The sequence below is a fragment of the Amblyomma maculatum genome, chromosome 2 (assembly GCF_055883805.1).
Source record: "Amblyomma maculatum isolate TAMU_Amacu chromosome 2, ASM5588380v1, whole genome shotgun sequence".
NCBI classification, from domain to species: Eukaryota; Metazoa; Arthropoda; class Arachnida; order Ixodida; family Ixodidae; genus Amblyomma; species Amblyomma maculatum.
Genome location: NC_139345.1, coordinates 149,123,290 through 149,145,479, shown reverse-complemented (window position 1 = coordinate 149,145,479; position 22,190 = coordinate 149,123,290). Strand labels below are relative to the sequence as shown.

Below are 22,190 nucleotides of genomic sequence, written 5' to 3'. Positions count from 1 at the left end.
ACCACAATTAAAGAAATGAGATATATGCTGCACTTTTCCCCCAAAAGACGTCTTCCCCTTCTCACTGTTCTTGCTGCCAGATGCCCATCGAGAACAAGATTAGGTTAGTAAGGATGGATTGCTGTAGAAGAGGGGAAAAAAATTCATTTGCTTTCAACGCTCAATGTGTTCTGTGTTGCGCATCGCAAGAAGAAAGAAAGCACAGCATATCAGTAATGAAAAGGCAATTTGCTGCACTAGCTGCTGCACCGATATACACCAGAAGCAACATGCACAGGGATGCACATCCCCACATACACAAGCTGTATCCAAACGCTTCACGTCATTCGAGAAACACAGTGCCGAGGCTTGCAGTGCACTTCGCAGGTAGCTGGCATTGCTCCAGAGGGAAGGCTTGCTTCTGCACTGCTCACAGTATCTCACTGAAATTCGGCACAGAAGCAATGCTGGCTACCAGTGACGTGAACTAAAAGCAGCGGTAATGCTTCCGCACCTAATAAAAAAAAGTATGCATAACTTAAGGAAAGATGGTATGTACACAAGCAGCAGGTGCCATTAAAGCAAGTGCTGCAAAGAAGCAGAAGCACAAATCGGGCATGCTGCCGTCACTTCAGAAGAGCGGTGTCATAAAAACTCTTTTGTTCTGAACAAAGCGAGTCGCACTGAGGCAAGGGACCGTAGCTCTAAAACTGCACTTACATTTTGACTTCAATATTGCAAAGAAGCAAGCATTTAAAATAAAAGCATCCTGTGCCTTTTGATAAACAGCATAAAATATCAATAAGATATCCAGGGTCAACCTTTCATTCTTTTTTTTTTTCTGAAGTAGCAACACACAAGCCATAGAACTCGCATGACTCCCCTTTCCCACTTCGAAAAGAGGAGAAAAAAAAATAGCATTATTTACTATATTGACCTCTTTGTACCAACATTCTTGCTTCGCAACATTTAGTTTTTCCTTGCTTTATGCAAAGCTGCGAGTCTGGGGATGGAGTGCAGAGGCTATGGCTTATGTGTGGCGACGATCCAGCTTGATGCGAGCTGCAAATTTTCTCTCTTTACATGATCTCAACATGCATTATACCTTCACCCTGTTGTCTCAGTTCATTACTCAATTCTTTGGACTGCCGCGACAGCATGCCTACAGGAAGATAAGACAGCCACTGGCAAAAGAGGTTACAAAACCCTCCCCTTCCAATGTCCTCCCTTTGAAACTGTTACCAAGACCAGCATAAAAACATTTTTCAAGAAGTGCGCTGTTTGGACAGCGACGAAATGGCCACTGTGCAAGAGCACGTAGCAACATGCCTACACATGCAGCAGTCCTTCACTTTCGACCTCAAGTGCACATCGCTTCAGCTGCATGTCCACACCAGCACAAAGAGGAAACCTGGAACGCCAGCCAAGACATGCACACTCAGCAGCTCCGCACGTCCACGGCCAATTGGGATGACTGCACAAGAAACGCAGGCCCCATCTGGTGACTGAAGCAAGAAATGGAAAGCAAAGCATCCACTGCAGTGGTGCCTTTCCCACACTGGAGAGAGAGCCTGCCACTACTCCTGGGTGATATACGAGACAATGTCTGTGACGCTCTTCAGCTCATCTTCTTCACCTCCATCAGTGGCATTCCTCTGGCGGAGGATGTTGGTGATGGTAAAGCCACCGTCCTGGCCCTGTGGGGTGGCACCAGGGGGTGGCGGGGGTCCAGCCCCCGCCCATTGGGCTGCAGGTGGGTCAGGGTGCCCTTCCGGAAAGGAACCACCAGGGGGAGGATGAGGAGGGGGAGGACCGTAGCCTCCTTCTGCTGGAGGAGGTGGTCCATAGTAGCCGGGTGGCCGGTTGTAATACCCCGGAGGCGGCGGTGGTGGATGCTGGTACCCCGAAGGCGGAGGCGGGTGATGATGCGGGTACCTGTAAGGGCCGGGTGGCCCTGCAGGGGGTGGCGGCCCTCCACCATAGTAACCAGGCGGTGGTTGGTATGTGTCAGGAGGCCGGTACTGGTCCCGGTAATGGCCTCCCTCGAGTGGCGTCAACTGGCGACCTCGACCAGGAGGTGGTGGTGGGTGCGGTGGAAGAGGGCCATCAAGGCTGGTGAACTGGGGCGGGCTGGGTGACCCTCGTGTGTATGGGTCCACCACTGCAGGTGCGAGTGGCCTCCCATAGACCCCGTCCATGGGCACGCAGTCACCGTACGGGTCCTGTGGCCCATATGGTGGGCGGGGACCCATGTAGGGGTATGGCGGCCGTGCTGGTGGAAAGTGGCTGGGTGGTGGTGCAGTGCCCCGGCTTGCCCCTACTGGTGGCACTTGCTGGGGCAGTGGAGGCTCTTCTGGAAAACCTTTCTCCTCCAGGTCTTCCTCTTCAGGTGGGAACCCTTTGGACTCCTCATCCTCTTCATCTGGGAATCCTTTCTCATCGCCACCCACACGAGATGGAGAAGATGAAGCACTGTGGGAAACTTCTGGCACCGTGAGCAGACGACGGCCCAAGCCAGGCGACACTTGCCTTGCTGTTGATGGATGCCTATTGCTTGCTTCGACAGGGACACTCTCCTGGGTCGAGACAGTTTGGGGAGGTATGCGCTTGGTGGGAGCTGGCTTTGTTGTAGGTGCTGCAGACTCGATAGACACAGCTGCAGGCTTGCTTGGTTCAGGTGCTTCCTTTTCAGGAGCTGGCTCTTGCACCTCTTTGATGTCAGCGCTTGGCTTTGTTTCCTCAGCCTTCGCTGGCGTCCCTTCATCTTCACTCTCGTCGTCGGATCTGATTATGCGGCGGTGCTGGGCAAACTTTCTTTGTCCTTCGTCAGAAGCAGCATCACTGCTCTCCTCAACCTCTTCACTCTCAGTTTCTTCCGTCTCTTCTTCAGAGCTGCTTGGCAACCGTTTCTTCAACTTTTGGGGCACTGGCTTTGTCTCATGCTTCCTGCTTTTCTCTGTCTTCTGAGTCTTTTTTTTCTTCTCCTCAGCAGCACTGCTTTCGTCCTCCTCACTGGGTCCCTCTTCTTCATCTTCTGAAGCAGGCAGACGCCTGGCTCTGCGCTTATGCTTGTTGTCCGAGCTCTCTTCGTCGGTGAACTCGGCCTCCTCTTCAGAACTGGAGCTGGCTCGCCAGGTGCGCCGTACTCTGCCTCCTTTCCGCTTCTTTCTACAACGCCACTCCTTGTCACTATCCTCTGAGCCACTCTTGGCTCGTCTCCGCCTGGGACTGAAATAGTAGAAGGGCAGGTGGCATATCAGGCAAAGAAAAACTGTGGGCATTTAGGCATGGCTTGAGCCTTGTGACACCAGCAAAGCTGTGCCCGCGATAGCCCCTTTAACGCTGCCCTTCCAATCCACAATTTTTTTTTTCATATTTTTTGTTTAAGTTTGGTTTTTGGGAAAAGGAAGGCACAATATACTGAGTGAACACCATGGAATGGTGGACACGTACACTTTATGAGGTGAAGGTCACACCACTTTCGAAGGTCAAGAAAATAGGTGCAGTATCTGTCGCACTTTTACTGTGGACACATGAACCACAATATATCCAAAGGGAAGAAGGTAGGCGAGGGGTGGAAGAAGAAGGGTGTCACCTTGTTTAAAGGAGTAGTAGTTTAAAAAAAAAAAGGGTGGCTCATTCTCTGGACAACACAAGATGTCCCTTTGCTTACAATATCCTGATCCCACCATACTTACTGTGCACATGCACTGTCTGGGTTTGGATATGGGAGGTGTAGTGCTCATGTTCCCTTTGTTAAGGCCTAAAATAATCGCACTAAGAAAAGAGCTGCGTCTAGGCACAGTGTGCCTAGTGGAAGAGAAGTTTTCCTGCCAGCACTGCTCCCAATGCATTTTGTGCCAAGTGTGCCAAGAAATCAGGGCAGCAAGAACAAAGCATACTACCATATTTACTCACATAATGCTCGCACCCCCAACGTTGGCCGTAAAAAATAAGATTTTTTTTTTCCTCGCATAATCATCGCACCACCAATATTACCACCACGAGAGTTGTCTGCTAGTAGTAACAAGCGCCATCTTTGGAGCGCTACTGAATCTAGCTGGCTTCGTGTGCACGTGCTATCAGGCGGCGATAGCGTGCTCGGGTATACAGTCGTGCCCCGTTAATATGATCCCCGTTAATATGGACGACCCGAATTATGGACAGTTTTTCTGGGGATGAAACCTTTTCAATGTATTTATGTCTCGTTAATATGGAATCTCGCTGTCCGGACAATGGACAGGGGAAGAATGAACGCGCCCCACTTGGGCCCATGTATTTTTGTCTCGTTAATATGGACAGTGCTTGAAAAAAAAGCAGAGGAGTCCGAACGCAAGTTAAAGAAGGGCGCGCCGCCCGCGAACCTACGCGACAGCCGATACGGCGGGATGCACACTAGGCGGTCCGTATGTCGGCTTCGCTTTGAATCAAAGATGCGGCCTTGACAAGGTCTGAGCTCTTCGTAGTCGGCTAGCCGTCGTTCTAAACTGTACTTCAGCTTGCAGTGTTTGTTTTATGGGAACACGTAAAAACGGCGCCAAGAAGATGGGATGTTCGATAGCCCTCTGCATTGCAGCTTGCCAAGTTGACTCCCTTGCTTCCTTACAGAAACAGTACAAGGCAAAATAAGAAAGAATCAGAAGAACGGAAAGGCAGAAAGGTTAACTAGGCAAAAAAGTGCACAGCATCAGGAGCCTGTAACCCTGAACTTGAGTCTGGCTTTTGGCATGGCGGGACTTAAACGCAAAAGAACGGAGCTGAACGTAGGCACGAAGAAATCTGTGAATACAAGCGGCAAAAGCCATCTCAGTCAATCCAAGCTGCGAGGGACTAGTATTGGCAGCTCAGCTATTTCCTCGCCTCAGGAGAATCTCAAGCAGCTACTTAGCGGCTACTTTGCTCAGTGAAGAGGCCATTTTGGAAGTGGTGGTAGTAGAGTAGAGAATCAGACGCTGTTTCATCGGCAAGTGAGGAGTTCGTGCTCGAAATTTCGACCAACACAAAGCCCAACATCACGGGTGTCATGGTAAGCGAGTCGCTTCAGACTGCACTACAATTTTTTGAAGACAACAATGACAATGATAATGCACTCAAAATTGCCGGTGTTCTGTGACATTTTGAGTCCAGTGCACACCGTTATGTACAAAAGCAGTCGTTAATTACAATTTTCTTTTCTCAATAAAATCCTTTTTGTTTTTATTCATGACTTGTTATTATGGATTACTCGCTTTATGGACAGTTTTGGTCGGAAACCAAAGTGTCCATATTAACGAGGCACGACTGTATCATCATCATCGGTTATACAGTCGAACCCGGTTATATCGAACCTGGATCTATCGAATTTTGGATATATCGAACTCGCGGAATATCCCCTTGAAAATCCCATGTAAAAGTATAGGAAAGCCGCGTGCCGCGTCATATATCGAACTTAATTTCACTGATCGTTCGATATATCGAACTCCGCACCACGCACTGGAAAGTGTGCCTTCCCCAAAGACGATCACATCACCCTTGGCCGTTTGCCGCGTGACGTTTTCAAGCCACGCGCGGAAGGAATGAGAGGGGACAGTTCGGTGACGGTTGGTCTGGGCAGCGCCGCGCCCATTCCCCCAAAGGCGCGCATCTGCAGTTATCGTTTCCCGCGCGCCAACACATGACGTTTGCAAGCCATGTGCGTGGGTGTGCCCATCCTTTTGCCGAGCTATCTCTCTCCTTCAGCACGCGCTACGCATGCATCAAGCCAGCTCAGCCAGTTTTCAGACAGACGTAGGATGCTTTCTCCAGCGTGTGTTGCGAACCCTCTGCGCGCGGGCGGCGGCTGACGTGGCTAAGGCGATTGCGGACGTTAAAAGCGGCAGCTCTCTCTCTCTCTCTCTCTTTTTTTTTTTTTTTTTGCGAGTCATCCTTTCTTATCGTGCTGCTCAGACGTTAAGAAGTGGCAGGATTTTTTTTTTTTTTTTGGCGAGAGTCGTTTATCCTTGCATGTACGAATCAACGAAAGCACCCGGTCAGCTGCTGCAATCATGACGCCTGCCTCAAGCGTGGCGTGATTAATCGAACCAGGCTTGTGCAATCAAGTCATCACAGGCACGCTGCAAAGTTCGCTCCCCGCCACCGCAGGAGCTATCAAAAGATAAACGCGCCCCGACGTTATCGCTGCGCAGCATCTTGGCACGCTGCCAAGAAATGAGCTGCGGATGAGACGACCGAAATGGAGTGACTCGCGCCATCGATATGCAAACGAAAACGCTCGCGATTTCTGCCGCAGTGACACAAACCTTGTTTTGAGCTGCCGCGGTGGCTCGAGCAGCGAGAGGGACGCAGTTCAAACAAGTTTGAAATTTTTCGCTCTGTCGCTGCCGCTCATCGCTGAGATCGCTCAATCGCTTCCATGTGAGCGAGCTGGCCTTAACGCATTTTTTATTTTTTTTTTTCAAATTTTCGGTGCAAAAGTGGAGGGTGGGTTCATTATGCGAGTGGGTTGATTACGCGACAAATACGGTGTTTTTTCGCATCGTAAGTGCCGTCACAAGCCGATTTCTGTATATCGAATTATCGATATATCGAACTATTTCGCGATCCCCTTCGAGTTCGATATATCCGGGTTCGACTGTACTCATATTTTTTTTTTTTTTTTTACCTCCATGATGCTCATAGTCCCCATTTTGCGAGGTGTCTCCATGTATCGTTGTCATTGTTCCTTCGTTCCATTCGTGTTACTTGCTTTGTTCCACCGTCTACAGTGTTCTTGGTGCCGCATTGCAGTGGGGCGGTTTTAAGCTGCTTTTAAGCTGAAAGCTTTCAAATATGGGCTACAGCATAGCAACCGCGCTGCCAGCAGGCACTTCGGCGTCAACGAGTTCTGCGTAGTGTGCTACTGGAGACAGCGATTGCAGTGTCGACACGGACTCTGATCAAGTCTCTGATCGAGAGTAGAACTGTATGGTCTGCTGCGAGCATGGAACGCAGGGAGTGATGATGAGGCTGCGTGCGGTAAATTAAGTGCTTTAGCAATATGTGCTTTTGGTGACCCTGTACTTTTACAAGGGTAAGTTCTGCTTGAAGGTTATGTTATGGTTATATTTACAATAGCTGACCTAAGAATCTTGATTCACACCTATTTAAATTTGCTTTTTGCGCTCCAAAACATTTGCTCGAAAATTTTGCCCACATAATTGTCGCACCCCTCAATTTTCCGCGAAAAAAAGTGCGAGCATTATGTGAGTAAATACGGTATTACTTGGCTACAGTGAAATAATAGGGCACGTCCTTTTATATGATTTTTTCAACTGAATAGCCATTTGCAGCACAGCATTAAAGGGCTATAGACAACAAATTTTGGTGGCATTTTTCTTCTTGTTATTGATACGCAGGTCATTCCTGTATATCGGTCCGCATGCAGTTTTCGCCTACGACCACCAAATAATTTATAATTGAATTTTGTTTTCTCACCAGTTTCGGTTTCGATAGCAGAGAGATGGCTTTGACATCACAATCATGTCTTAATGCGCGGCATAAAAAAAAGAGACATTATCGCTCATTCTTCACTTGCAGTAGTGATTCCTGTTATTAAGAGGCTGGCTTTACCATTGTAGTGAATTCAGATGACACAGCAATGATTATATCGCTGTATTTTCATTCCTCGCGTGACCTGGACTTGACTTTGACGTCACAGCAGCCATCGCTTGGCTGCTGAATCGAAACAGGTGAGAAAAGAAATTCGATTATAAATTATTCAGCAGTCGTAGGCTAATATGACACGGTGATCCATGTACAGTAATGTCCTAGGCATCATTACAAATGATAAAACATTAACCCAAAAATTAGGTCTATAGTCCTTTAAGAGATAGGAAGCGTGCCGAATGGGTAAGAGAACAAATGCAGGTTAATGACATTCTAATAGGAGAAGAAATGGGCATGTAAAAATCATGTAATGCGAAGGCAAGATAACAGTGGCCTTCTAGAGCGACAGACTGGACAGCAAGGGAAGGAAGTTGTACAGGGGGCGGCAGAAAGCTAGACGGGCAAATCGGTATCAAATGGGCGCAGCTGCCACGGGACCGGGTTAATTGGAGGGATATGGGAGAGGCCTTTCCCCTGCAGTGGGTATAGTCGGGGTGGTGGTAACGATGATGATGGTACACGGCATCTATGGCTTTCTTTTTTTTTAATTGTCTACAAGTGCTCTCATAGAGTCAGTGATGCCAGCTAAATTTGGAATCTCTGCTGAACCGGACAGCAGGGTCATTGTGTCATTAGAGAACAAGATCACTTCTCAAAAGTGAAATCAAGATAGACGTTGTGAAGCTCTAGGATACGATTAGGGAGTACTGTCTGGTGCTGTAACCGCTGATGATCGGATGTTGCACTAAAAGGCCACCGTAGCCACGGTTTCATTGTGGAACCAGCTTTGGACGATAAGAAAGCCAATCAATTGGGCATAATATGCTTTTTCTTTTAACACAGCTAAACTTCAGTGATCGTGGAAGTGTGCACAGTGTGCGAATGAAGTTTCGAGTCGTTCATGTTATTTTTATGAAATGGAGGTTCACAAAAGATTTTTCTCAATATGTAGTAGAATGTAATGCATGTCCGAAAGGGCTAATGAAAGTTTGTTGCGAGTGCCTTTATAAGCACAAATACCCTACCCTGATCATTCACTCAATTATACCACTTTCAGATAGCATTTCTGTCCACGAGTCCACTCCATTTCGTCTCCATCGAAACTCAGCTGTCTCGACCACTGGTGGCTCCGTTTCAACGTAAGTGAAATGGAGTGGCGTCCGTGTGCTGTGCAATGCCAGTGCACGTTAAAGAACCCCAGGTGGTCCAAATCTCCGGAGTCCTCCACTACGGCGTCTCTCATAACCCGAGTCGCTTTGGGACGTTAAACCTCACAAACCAACCAACAAACAAAAAACTGGGATGCGTCGGTGTGTTTCTGGTGCATTATGCAAAGAAGCTCAACAACGTTACGATTGGTTGACCGCACTGCATTTTTACATCAAACTTGTGCGAAAGTAACCAAGAAACCCTGCACTTCCAAACACAGCCACCACCGGCAGCTTCTTGAGCGGCCATGGCATGATCAAACTTGGCACAAGTGATTCTACCGAGTTATCTGCTGCACACTGGTACATATAAGCTAACCCCGTTTCTTTTTTTTTTTATATACAAAAATAATCTGAAACTGGAGAGGGGGGCACAAGGGCTGACCCATTTGCAAAGCTAACCTATACATTGTGACTAAGCTGGATTAAATCAACCTGTGGGTAGCGAATGGCAACTACCATTGCTAATGTCAGCCCGTACGAATACCAATGTGTAAAAGAAAAAAAAGGAAGGTTAGCATGAAAATCAATTCCAGAAATGAAAATCCAAGTTGTGCTGCCATTCATCAGGCTCTGTCGTGCTGGGATGTTGTTTTCCAAGTGGTAGGTATCACTGGCGTAAATTTCCGGTTTACATTCAGGGTAACTGCAGAGTGAGAGTTGAATAAAACCCGAAGAAACTACAGGACCATTGCTAGTTAACCTGCTGACTACTGCATTCCACAGAAGTGCCAGTGTGTCTGCTGCAAATGCGGTTTGGTGTGCAAAGCAGGCGCAGTTTATACTTACGGTGGCCACTACCCTTCATCACCTGGAACACACACACAATACAAAGAAAAAGAGTGCTTACTCTCACTGGTGTCAAAACACAACAAGCTGAACATAAAAGAGAGATACAACATAACGTTTTTGCTGAATAATTACTGCTCCTTTTTTTTCTTTAACAATTGCATAGTTGGTAATACCTTTGAATTACGCCTTTAAACATGGCCAGCAAGGAGAAAGTGACGCAAAATCATGCAATGTGATGCGACAACTTAACAGCAGTGGTTGTACATTTCACTTCCAAATGTGTGCTTTTATATTCCAAGCTGCAAGAACGGGGCATGGCTGTTGATGTTGCGGGTCAGTTTGACGTAGTTTCGCTCTCAGTGCTAAAGTCTGAAGAGCTGAATTCGTCTTCAGAGTCATCACTGCTGCTGTTCGCATCCAAAAACGAGCTCTCCGATGCGTCAACTTCCGCAGAGATGCGCCGTTTCTGTGCAACATTGACGCCATGATGTAAGTAAGGAACACCGATCACATGACTCTAGAGACCATCTGGACGGGCGTGGCACGGCAAAAAAAATAAACCAAAAGCAAAACTGAAAGAATGGTTCCTCTATTTCCCACTGGATGACGGCACTTGTCAAGGAGTGCTTCGAAAGCGGGAAAATTCAAATCGTGAAACCATCAATAGCGGGCTATCGATGGGAATAGGCGCAGAGAGAAAAGTGTTAAAAGCATTATATTCGTAGTAACTCACTCGATGATTTATACAGTCGAACCCGGTTATATCGAACCCGGATATATCGAATTTTGGTTATATCGAACTCACGGAATATCCCCTTGAAAATCCCATGCAAAAGTATAGGAAAGCCGCGTCATATGTCGAACTTAATTTCACCGGTCGTTCGATATATCGAACTCCGCACTATGCACTGGAAGTGTGCCTTCCCCAAAGACGATCGCATCACCCTTGGCAGTTCGTCGCGTACCGTTTTCAAGCTACGTGCGGAAGGAATGAGAGGGGACAATTCGGCGACGGCTGGTCTGGGCAGCGCCGCGCCCATTCCCCAAAGGCGCGCGCATCTCGCATCTGCAGTTATCGTTTTCCGCGCGCCAACACATGACGTTTGCAAGCCATGTGCGTGGGTGTGCCCATCCTTTTGCCAAGCTATCTCTCTCCTTCAGCACGCGCTATGCATGCGCCAAGCCAGCTCAGCCCGTTTTCAGACAGGCGTCGATGCTTTCGCTTTCTCCAGCGGGTGTTGCGAACCCTCTGCGCGCAGCGGCTGAGGTGGCTATGGTGCCTGCGGACGTTAAAAAGCGGCAGCTCTCTCTTTGTTTTTCTTTTTGCGAGTCATCCTTTCTTATCTCGTTGTGCCGCTTGGTCGTTAAAAAACGGCAGATGGTGTTTTTTTTTCTTTCTTTTTTTTTTTTTTTGCGGGTGTCGTTTATCCTTGCATGTATGAATCAACGAAAGCACGCGGTCAGCTGCTGCGATAATGAAGCCCGCCCCAAGCGTGGCGTGATAAATCGAACCAGGCTTGTACCTGCAATCAAGCCATCACGGGCACTCTGCCAAGTTCGCTCCCCACCGCCTCAGGAGCTATAAAAAGATAAATGCGCCACAACGTTATCGCTGCCCAGCATCTTGGCACGCTGCCAAGAAATGAGCTGTGGATGAGACGACCGAAATGGAGTGACGCGCGCCATCGACATGCAAGCGAAAACGCTCGCGAGTTCTGCCGCAGCAACACAGAAACCTTGTTTAGAGCTGCCGTTCCAACAAGTTTGAAATTTTTCGCTCTGTCGCTGCCGCTCGTCAATGAGATAGCTCAATCGCTTGCACGTGAGCGAGCTGGCGTTACCGCTTTTTTTCTTTTTCAAATTCTCCGTGCAAAAGTGCAGGGTGGGTTCATTATGCGAGTGGGTTGATTACGCGACAAATACGGTATCGTTTTTTGGCATCGTAAATGCCGTCACAAGCCGATTTTTGTATATCGAATTATCAATATATCGAACTATTTCGCGATCCCCTTCGAGTTCGATATATCCGGGTTCAACTGTAATAAGTACCAGATTTCATCAGCATCACAATGTTGTGGCTGCACGCACTAAAATGCTTCCTCGGATAGCATTCACGTTTCAAAGGAAGCCCTACTGCAAGTTCTAGTAAGCAGCGATCTTTTAACTGTCGGAAAAAATCGGCTGTTCAAAGTCCAGACGGCCATGGCTTTCCAAAAGGACATTCAATCTGACGAGCCCACATAATGTTACTTTAAGTGCGGCACCCTTTTCGTCGTCATCGTTGCCAATGTGCTCCTTTGAAGATGAATTGGAAAGCAAGTTAAAATCTTTTCTGGCAGTCACCTGGCTGCCCTCTAACCTACAAGAGTTATGCTGGCTTCCTTGAATGCAGCCAATAAGAAGATGCAAAGTAGTACGACCACACTCACTTGCTCTTCTTGGTGGTCGGAGGAGCATATTCGTCATCCGATGAGAGCTCCCTGTAGTTGACCTGCTTGGTGGCTGCACGCCGAGTACCGTAGCCACCATCGCTCTCAGACTCATAGTCATCGTCCATCACTGGTAAATGAGGAGAGGGAAAGAGAGAGGCTTGCAATTACATATGTCACATTTACCCAAAGCTACAAGAGGACGACGGTCATTAGCAGTGCTCAAAACTATGTTTCTGAACCTGCTTACAGTTCTACAATAAACTGTGTTGGACAACACACACATTGCACTGTCCCCACCCACAACGTATTTCAGACAACACTCAAATACGCAGCTGCGCGAGAACAATGAGCAGTTCAGTATGACGCAATAACAAGCACCCAGTTTGTGGCATTCATAGGTAAAAATAGTTACTATTTTCACTTTTAGCAATTACAGCGTAATCAATTTTTAATGATATCAGATATAACAATACATTGCTCACTCATAATGATTAATTTTTTTATATTTATCAATTTTCACATTGTCCCATGTAAAAATAATTACACATGACAATATGTTTATGGGTGACAAATCAGATCCAACGATAGCATTCTGGCTACCCAGAGGATGTTCACCCTGAAAATTTGTCAGCATATTTAATAAAAAATATATTTGAAGAAAATGACGTAAAAGTTCAGCATAGGTGCCACATGCGATTGTAGAGCGAGCGATGCGCACAGCCTTGGAAATAACTGCTACCATCGCCGTGCAAGGCAATATCTCTCGAGGCGAAAATGCACATTCACTGGGGTTTCTGGCAGGACTTCAAGCTTAGAAGGCTCACAAAAAAATATGAGCCTTCACAGTCGACGATATCAACTATCATCAAGTGTGAAGATGTCCTGTACTTCATCCAGTTGCTGACCGGTTTCGTGCATGCAAAAGAATTGCCGCCACCATAAGCACAACTGGAAGCTATGCACTCAGTGACTGTCAAGCATCAGCTGCTACTCACACAAGCACAAATGTCAGACTTATCTAAAAGCATGCTCTACTTATTTTACGGCTATTTATGTATCCTTTAATAAAGTGTCCAGTGTTCTTCACAGTGGCTTGTGTTGTGCAATCCAATTCACTTATCGCACGTTTGTAGGTAAGCCTAAATGCATGAAAAAATGTGTGGTTGCGTTTTTTCTTTTTGATCCAGACATTTTTATTTTGTTATTTATTTCGAACATACTGCTTGCCTTTTTCGAGGCTACTGCAGCATTGAGGTACAGCTTTCATCAAAAGTTTACAGCCCAGGGGTCTACTTCTGAGTGATACTATGTGGCTCGTAATGCATTCCCAGGTTTCCATCCTTGCTGAAGGCAAGAAGAGTTTTCGTCCTATCCTCTGTAATGGCTAGGACTTCCACAATTATTACTGAAGTCATATTATATGGCTCAAAAGCAAACCCTCTGGGCTGTACACTTTTGATAAAGGCTGTACATCATGATAGTCAATTTGTAACATGCTACGAGTTATACAACCACTACAGAATAACACTAGAATTGAGTAGTCATCATGCGCGGTAAAGCCAAAGTGTAATAGTATACAATGCAACATGAGTGCAGATGATGATGTATTTCTTGACAAGCAGTACACAAATGCTAGATTATCATGTTAAAAAGAAAAAAACGATTACGGCAGGTTAGAAAGAAAAATGTGCAGAGATTCAGAATTAACAACATCCTCGGGTAACATGTTCCATTCCTTAATCGCTTGCAGAAAAAATGAACAACGAAAGGTGTCAGTATAAAATTTATACTTTACTAAATGCTGTAAATATTTAGTTCTAATATTTTTTTTAGATGAACGAACTAGGTAAAACAATAGTCAGTTATAAAGAATGAATTTTCCTGTTTCCTCAATATTGTTATACAGTAGACTCCCGTTAAGACGAACTCGCTTAAGATGAACTCTCGGTTAAGATGAACAGTGGAGGTCGTTTGTTTGGTTCCCCATAGAGTCAATGCAAAAAAAATCCGCTTAAGATGAACACTTTGCAATCACTAATCGGTTAAGATGAATTTTCACGGCCGGCCGCACCCCACCCACACAGCTTACTCGACCGTGCGAGCAGAGCTTCAGCGGAAAGAAAAAAAAGAAAAAAAGCTTTTCAGTGCCATGACCATCCGTGCCGCCGACGCACGCAGACCCAAGCACTTCGGCGTCGGAAATGCGGTTCTATGAAGGCGGATGAGTGCCGCTGCTCGTCCTCTCCCACCGTTCCCCCGCTCGCTCCTTTTGTCCCCGCAGTAGGAGTAGGTTCGCGTTTCGCGTCGCGCCGGCTGTCTTGGTACGACAGCCGACATTTGATGGTGATGACTGCGTGGTGGGCAAACGAAGCAAGTTTCGAGTAACAGTCCTCGTGGGCGCAAATATGACCGGGACTGACAAACTAAAGTTGCTGGTGATTGGCAAATTAAAGCACCACGCTGCTTTAAAAACATAAAAACGCTGCCGGTCACGTACATGGCTAATTCAAAAGCGTGGATGACGAAGGCACTTTTCGAGCAGTGCCTTCAAGAGATGGATCGCCACTTCCAGAGACAGAAGAGAAAAGTTCTCATTGTTGACAACTGTCCCGGACACGGCCATGTCGCCGGACTTCATGCCATTCGACTGGAGTTTCTACCAGTGAATACAATGGCGAAGCTGCAAAGGATGCTGATTTGCATGGAGAGCAGTAAGGAGTACACAGTTAACCTGTTAAGTGCTGTCCACTTACTGACGAGCGCCTGGGAGCAGGTTACTCAAGCCACTATTGCCAACGCCTTCCGCCATGCAGGATTTGTGGCGCTTAGGGATTGCTCAGTGCAGAATAACTGCGATGCTATGAATGAGGGCCACACTGCGAACTTGGAGAATAGAAGCATTGTTTCTGCGCTGAGCAGTAAGGGTGTGTTCATTGACATCAGTGCGTATGTCAGCATTGACGAAAGTGTGGAAACGTGTAGGGCTGACACACTGGACGCTCTGATTGAAGAAGTGCTTGACCTACCATCGGAAACTGCTGCTGAAGATGACAGCTTGAATGTTATGCCTGAATCTGCACCAGTTATTTGTGATGCAGCTGATGCCTGCCTAGACACTTTAGTGCAGTTTTTTGAACAGTGTGAGGGCACTGAAGGGTATTTTCAAAAGTTAAGCGAGATGTCTGCTTTTGTAGCAGGCCGTCGATTTTCACGACAGACACACAAAAAAATAACAGACTGGGTAACAGACAACAATGCCTGATGCCTTACTACTGCAAAGTGTAGTAGACAATCATTAGTCCAATAAATGCTTGTATTGCAGTTTATTTTCCTGTAAGGCCATTTTATTCATTTGTTCTCATATACGAGGTATTTGGACACACTCTGCATGCTCAAACATCGTTGTTGGAAGCACTCCTGATTAGACGAACTTCTGATAAGACGAACAATTTTCATGCTCCCTTGGAGTTTTAAAGGGAGTCTACTGTATGTTGTTGTTGCGACTGAAGGAAGAAGGAAAAGAAGATGCGCGGGTCTGCTACTGGCTCTGTAGTGGAGTCACCTTCGCTGCCTCGTGCGGACAGAAGATGAAGAAATAAAAAGAAGAGGGAGAAAAAGGCGTCGTTCACCACTGAAATGGTAGCCAGTGCAATGACGGCCTACAATAGACAGAAATGCGGTGGCAGGCTAGCCCCCACTGCAAGCGGCGGTGACCTACCAGACCCAGCCCCGTAGCGTCAGGAGCAGTCACCCCGTTATAAGTAGACTGCACTGCATAGGAGTGGCAGTGGCACATTTTCACTGTCAAGCAAAACCTCATGCATCTCACCTAAATTTACAACAGCAATGCAGCTGCTTTTTCTGTTTAAAAAAGAGGGGTGCACAAATATTCAAAATCTTGAACAGTTTGCAAATAAGGGCATTCCAAACTCAACTGACTGACTCTGCACATCTGCCATTTGAGGTAGTATTTGAACCTTGTAACATCCCGCAATTATTCAGCATTTTCTTTTTGTTACTTCCAAATGGCACTTGCTGTCAAGCATTTCGCATGTCACACAAACTAACTTGACCTTGACTCACATAACTGACTCCCAGCACTTTGCGAAAGCGCACATGCAGCAAAGACAGGGCTCTCCTAAAGCCGGTCAGCTGATGACAATCAAAGAGACAAGTTTACAGAGGATAGCAAAGTAGTTGAAGCTGCAGCACATGTATGCATTTGCAGCCGTTCTGGGGTGATCCCTTTTAGCCTATACAATTTTAATCTTAGATGAGATACTTTGTGATCACTCCCCACCAGAGAGAAAATGCCTGGCTACCTTGAAAGTGCTCCACGACACTATCCAGAGAAAGATGAAACAAGCTCACATTGCTCTTCGAAAACTCTCAAAAAGAAGAATTTTAAGTAAAAAATGTGACTTGGTAACTTTTTAACAATTACAAAATTCTCAGGAAACGTATAAAACCTCAGTGATATGAATCCAACTGACATGAATTTCGAGGTGATGCAAACTTGTGAAATTCCTTGGCCACAGTGCACTCTGCATAATGCGCAGAATTTCGTACGAGCAGGATTTCGAACTTTGGAACTTTTCTGCACAGCAGTTTCAAAGAACGGAACTGCAAAACAGTAAACCCTCGTTAACACGAACTCGCATATCTTGAAAACAAACGGTAAGGTCGAAAGGCTTCCATGCCGTGCTTTCACCTCCCATAGGTGCTGTGCAATAGCTCCCGTTCATCTCGAAGCATTGTTCAGGCGAAATGCGGATACCTCGAAATTTTGACTGGAAGAAACGAAGGCAAAGGTCATTACCGAAAAGTGATAAGCGCTCCGAGCGAGCGCTTTTTTCCTATATTAAGTGCCAAACGCGGCCACGTTCGAAGAGCGAATACAAAATTTCCGCAGACGCAGTTGTTTTTCGCCTTGGGAGCAGTCACGTTAGCACCGCTCGCACGCGGGGGCTGATTTGTTTTATCAGGCAGTCGGTTCAGCCAGTTCAGCGTGATTTGGTCAGCTGCCCTTCGCACGTGCATAGGAGCAAGAGCGATTTAGTGATTGTGTGGTTCTGTTTTGTCGCGCTATGTGCACGAAGCGTTGACTGATTTTTATTGTGTATGCGGTGTCCGCAACGCTTGCTCTGCAACAAAGTTGAATGCAGCGGTGGCGACCAATGGCAATGCGCTCAGCAGCTAAGGACGCTTTTGTCGGATCGAATGCCAGTTCTTCCTTGAAAAATATCATGTTGAGTTTTTCCTGAGAATTCTTTTTCGTTTATTACAAAAGCTCCCTTTGTGCAGAGGAGCGTCGACGGACGCAACGGGCCGAGGGCTGCCAAAGCATTTTAGCTCGTCGCTGTCGCGCTCAGGGTCTGGGTTTGTAGAAAATTTAGCGTATCACCCAAAAGCAGCTTGCTAAGCAGCCAATCGCAGAAGGCTTTGAGCTACTCAATTTCCGTCCTGGCTTTTCTTTTTGCAAGCGAAGTTTGTTTTCCTAGTCCGGTTTGAGCGAAGAACCTGCAGGCACTCACTTCGTCTCATCCGTGCATATATGGGCACATCGAGACGATTCAGTAAAAGTTTAGTAGGGTAGTAAAGGAAAATAAAAAGGCTAGTGTGGCTAGATATTGTTAATTTTCGAAAGGAGCAGGAGAAAGGCACTGTCTGTAATGAAAGTATGCATTGCTGTGTAGCAGCACACCGCTGCGCTGCAACCTTTTTATTTTTTAAACGCGATGCGTAAAAAATTTCATCGGTGTTATTGTATTTCAAGCTATGTTAGAAACGGAATACAGTGGAGACCACTTATAACGTAACCGCTTTTAGCGCGGAACCGGTTATAACGCGGGTTTTTCTGACTCCCGGTATTCGTACCATAGAACTCAATGTATAGGCAGACCGCATAATACGCAGGCGCGCGAACCAGAATACCGGTTATAGCGCGGTATTTGGGAGGTTGAAGGGCGCACTCCGCGCCATTCAAGGGAGCGCAGTCCGCGGTGGAGAGCAGTGGCCACAGTGCCTGTTGGGCGGACGCGCGCGACGAAAATAGAGAGGGAGAAGGCAACCCCGAAGCACCCGACGAAAGGCAGGCGCGTACATCACCATGGTAACCATGGAGCATGTACGTCATGCTGGCAGCGCCCAATCTGAGCGTGTGCGGCACAGAGTGCGGGGTAGAAGCAGTAGTGCAGCCTTTTTTTTTTTTTTTCCGGCCCGCCAGTCTTTTCGTTGTGTCCGTCGTCGTGACTTGTGCTACTTGTGCTGTTGATTCTGCTGTCATGGCATCGGCGTCTGCGTCTTCAAGCGGCGTGAAAAAGCGGCATGCTTTATCGCTCGAAACGAAGGAATGCATTATAAAGGACGTCGAGAGCAGGTTGAAGAAAGTGTCTGTGGTGGCAAAGTATGGCATATACGACACAACCGTGTCAACTATTTACAAGAATCTGGAGAAGGTGCGGCAGCAACTGCAGCAAGATTCTTCGCTGTTGCGAAAGAGAATTCGTGCTTCGAAGTATGAGGACGTGGACGCAGCACTTTTCAGATGGTTTCGAGAAGTGAGGGCTCAGAGCAGACGAGTAAGTGGCCCCCTGCTCCAACAAAAAGCTAGGTGCCTCGGTGCTCTTCTAGGCCACGACGACTTTAATCCACTTAATGGGTGGATCCAATGTTTCAAAGACCGCCATGGCATCAGCTGTAAGGTTGTTTGCGACGAAAGCGGCGAAGTGAACGACGAGTCCATCGCAGCCTGGCTCCGTTTAAATTTGGAACCTATGTTCTCGTCGTATGCGGACAGGGACATCTACAATACTGACGAAGCTGGCTTATTTTACAACCTCCTGCCCAACCGCAGTCTCGCGTTGAGAGGCGAACCCTGCTCTGGCCTCAAGGCTTCGAAGGAGCGTATCACAGTGTTGTTTTGTGTAAATATGGATGGCACCGATAAGCGTCGCTTGTTCGTAATTGGCAAATCGGCGAGGCCGCGTTGCTTCAAAAAGAGTGAGTACCTGCCAGTGACATACAAAGCGAACAAAAAAGCGTGGATGACGCAAGAGTTTTTTACAAGCTGGCTTTGTAAGTTTGATGAAGATATGGTGGCAGAGAAGCGGCGGGTCGTGCTTATCCTTGACAATTGCACAGCTCATAACATCCAGCCAAAGTTGACTGCAGTCAACTTGAAATTTTTGCCTGCTAACACTACCGCTAAAAGTCAGCCCCTTGACCAGGGCGTCATCGCCACTGTAAAGGCACTGTAACGCCTTTGCGAGAGAGTTCTGCTGAACATACAGCAGCAGCAGCCCCTCAAGGTGCTTCTAAGGGGTGTAATTGACATGGTTGCTGCTTCATGGTGGCAGTTGAAGGCCACAATGATAAGCAAATGCTTTCAGAAGGCTGGCTTCATGTGCAATGCCGATGCTCTTGAAGCTGAGGAGCAGGGCGACGTTGTCGATGAGGCAGTCGATGCTGACGTGTGGACCGGCCTCATTGAGAGCAACTTTGTTTCCGCGACAGACACTTTTAAAGAATATGTCGATGCTGACGAAAATGAGCTGGCTGTCTGCGAGGAAGTGAGCACGGACGATGCGATTGTCGAAGCGGTGCGCAGTGGCGTGGAGCTTGCGACCGAAGATAAATCTGACGACGACGATGTAGACCCGATGCCTGATGTGCCTTGCAAGGACGCGCTCGAATGTCTGAACAAAGTTAAAATTTACTGTGCGAAAAACAGCTTGAGCGATAAGGCGCTTCAGTGCTTAAGCTTTGTTGAAGACGAGATCGTTCGGAGTGCAGTGAAAAAACGCCGCCAGACGAAGATCACCGCATTCTTCTGCAGATAATTCACTTGTGACAAACATCGTTCCTGCTGAGTTGCAATTGTTTTGTGTGTGTGTATGTGAAATGTGCAATAAATTGTGTTTAAAAGGTAGGCTGCTCGATTTCACATGCGTAACAGCCTAAAAACGCGATGTTTTGGTTATAACGCGGTACCGCTTATAGCGCAGATTTTCGCAACTCCCGCGACTTACGTTATAAGCGGTCTACACTGTATAGCATAACTGTACTCCCCTTTACTGAACGACGATGGTGTGGTAACAAAGCAATGCTGAAAACGTGCCTCTGTCGCAGAGTCCCGTAGCTCCGTGCGGTGTGCACCAGCGTCAACGACAAGCGTTGGCGGCGGCGTCGCCTGACGGATCGCCAGGGGTTGTCGGAAGAAATTTTTAACATTTTACTTAACTCGAAACTCCGCTTAACTCGAAATTTTTCTCAGATTTTACAACTTCGAGTTAACGAGGGTTTATTGTACAATAAATAAGATTTATGTAGAGGTCTCTGGACTAACCAAAAGTACATTCAAAATGGCATTCTTGCAATGATGATAACTATCCTAATGATGCTATTGTAGAAAATGTCGCAGCAGTTTCTGCAGAGTTAATCCATAAAATTTAGTACAGTTAAACCTTATGTAGCGAATTTCTTGATACTACGAAGTTTTTCAATTTCCCAATACCGCCCCATTGAAGTGAATGTATTTGAAAACTCCATGTAATGAACATGTCACGGCGGTTGACCTTGGCATAACGAACTCACGCCACCAATTGTCTCTTAGCTAGTGCCGAGTTAGTGGAAATTTCACAGAACCTCGCAAGTTTCAGGACGATAAAACACAAACTGAAGTGAGAGGAATGCTTGCTGTAGCAAAGAGTAACCGCATGCAGCTGATACAACGCATCGTATTTCAGTGCCGACGGCACATCTTTGTGGCAGACGCAGCAGTCTCTGCTGCTTTTGCTGTCGGAACATGGCACTACAATAGTTCATGCTTAAACGGTGCAAAAAATAACAGAAAAGAAAAGACATGGGGCGAGCAATGCGTGTCCATCGCTGCCATGCGACGCGGTTGCTCGCGGCAGCACGTCAGTAGCGGGAACAACGGAGAGCACTGACGACCGGGGCAACGACGCCAACGCGTGCTCTCTCCCCCAGACTGATTCTCCTCGTTCCCCGCTTCCTCGTAGACGCATCGCGCGAGCCGCAGAGGAGGTGGAGGCTGCCGCTGTAGTCGCGTAGCGTTATCAGCGCAATCGCAAAACATCCGCCTCTATCACTTCAGATAATTCTGATTTACTGTAAAAACTTTCAAGGTGGTTTCCCTTACATCAATTCTTAATCTGGTTTTCCTCCTAAATTGTCATTTTGGGTCTTTATGTGAAAACTGCATGTAACGAAAAATTGCAGAATTTTCAATTTCGTTATAACCAGGTTTAACTCTGTTAGCCAATACGTGATGCGAGTAAATGTGGTGTAGTATTCACAACTGTTTCTGTATAAAGTTCAAATATAATGCAGGATGTGACTTTCCATTTTCTATGAAATAAAATGTTATGTTCAAATAAATCTAAGTACGAGCAGAGAAAATCCTTGCAGGTCAGCTAATGCAGCAGTCACCAGAGCGTAGCAGTCACAACCACTCACCGAAGTCGTCCCTGCGGTAACCGGACCGGGTGGTGCTCTTGCCCTTCTTGCGGGAGGGCGCTGAAGCCGTGCCTCGCCGGCGCCGCCTTGAACCGGCCCGCCAGTCCGAACCCGAGGATGGGGGGCCTTCACTGACCACCGTCGATGCGCTCGCTTCCGACTGGCTGGCACTGCAGCACACAGGTGGCATTGGCAGGTACGTAAGCATTGTGACCAGTCTGATTCTCTGTACAGACAGCTTGACTAGCTGGTTCAACGTATCAACAGGAAACAGCCCAACACATAATGGAGTATGGGATCAAACGCTACCCTATGGCACATTGTATGTATGTGTGTGTGTGTGTGTATGTATGTACGACACATTGTAGGAGAAGCACCATTTAAAGTGGTGCATTGCACCATCCATATTTACAACCAAAAACTCTAGACGTGCACTTAAGCCTGCTTGACTGCAATAAAGCGAAAGCATCGAGAGTTCTGTAACGTCGCCTGGTGGATACACCAGGCGCTATAAGCTAGTGTACCTCGGCCACGCTTGGTCAGAGGGCTTATGTGTATGGCATATTTGCACAAGTTAAATAAAGAAGCGACACGGATGAAATTTCGTGGATACAACGATGCTCACTGCACAGCAAGAGTGTGTACTGCAATTGGAAGTTGATAAAAACGACGATGT

At 47.0% G+C, this 22,190-nt stretch overlaps 1 protein-coding gene across 1 annotated transcript in view; it reads right to left on the bottom strand.

The window, feature by feature from the left end:
- Nucleotides 1–725: 725 nt before the first annotated feature.
- LOC146200149 (uncharacterized) overlaps nucleotides 726–22,190 on the bottom strand; it is a 95,438-nt gene continuing 73,973 nt past the window's right edge. Inside the window, exons 14-16 of the mRNA XM_084595382.1 lie at nucleotides 21,515–21,684; nucleotides 12,032–12,161; nucleotides 726–3,207 (exon numbers count right to left, since the gene is read on the bottom strand). Of these exons, the coding sequence (XP_084451508.1) occupies nucleotides 1,557–3,207; nucleotides 12,032–12,161; nucleotides 21,515–21,684 (1,951 nt within the window). The 3' untranslated portion in view covers nucleotides 726–1,556. The remainder of the gene's footprint in view (nucleotides 3,208–12,031; nucleotides 12,162–21,514; nucleotides 21,685–22,190) is intronic.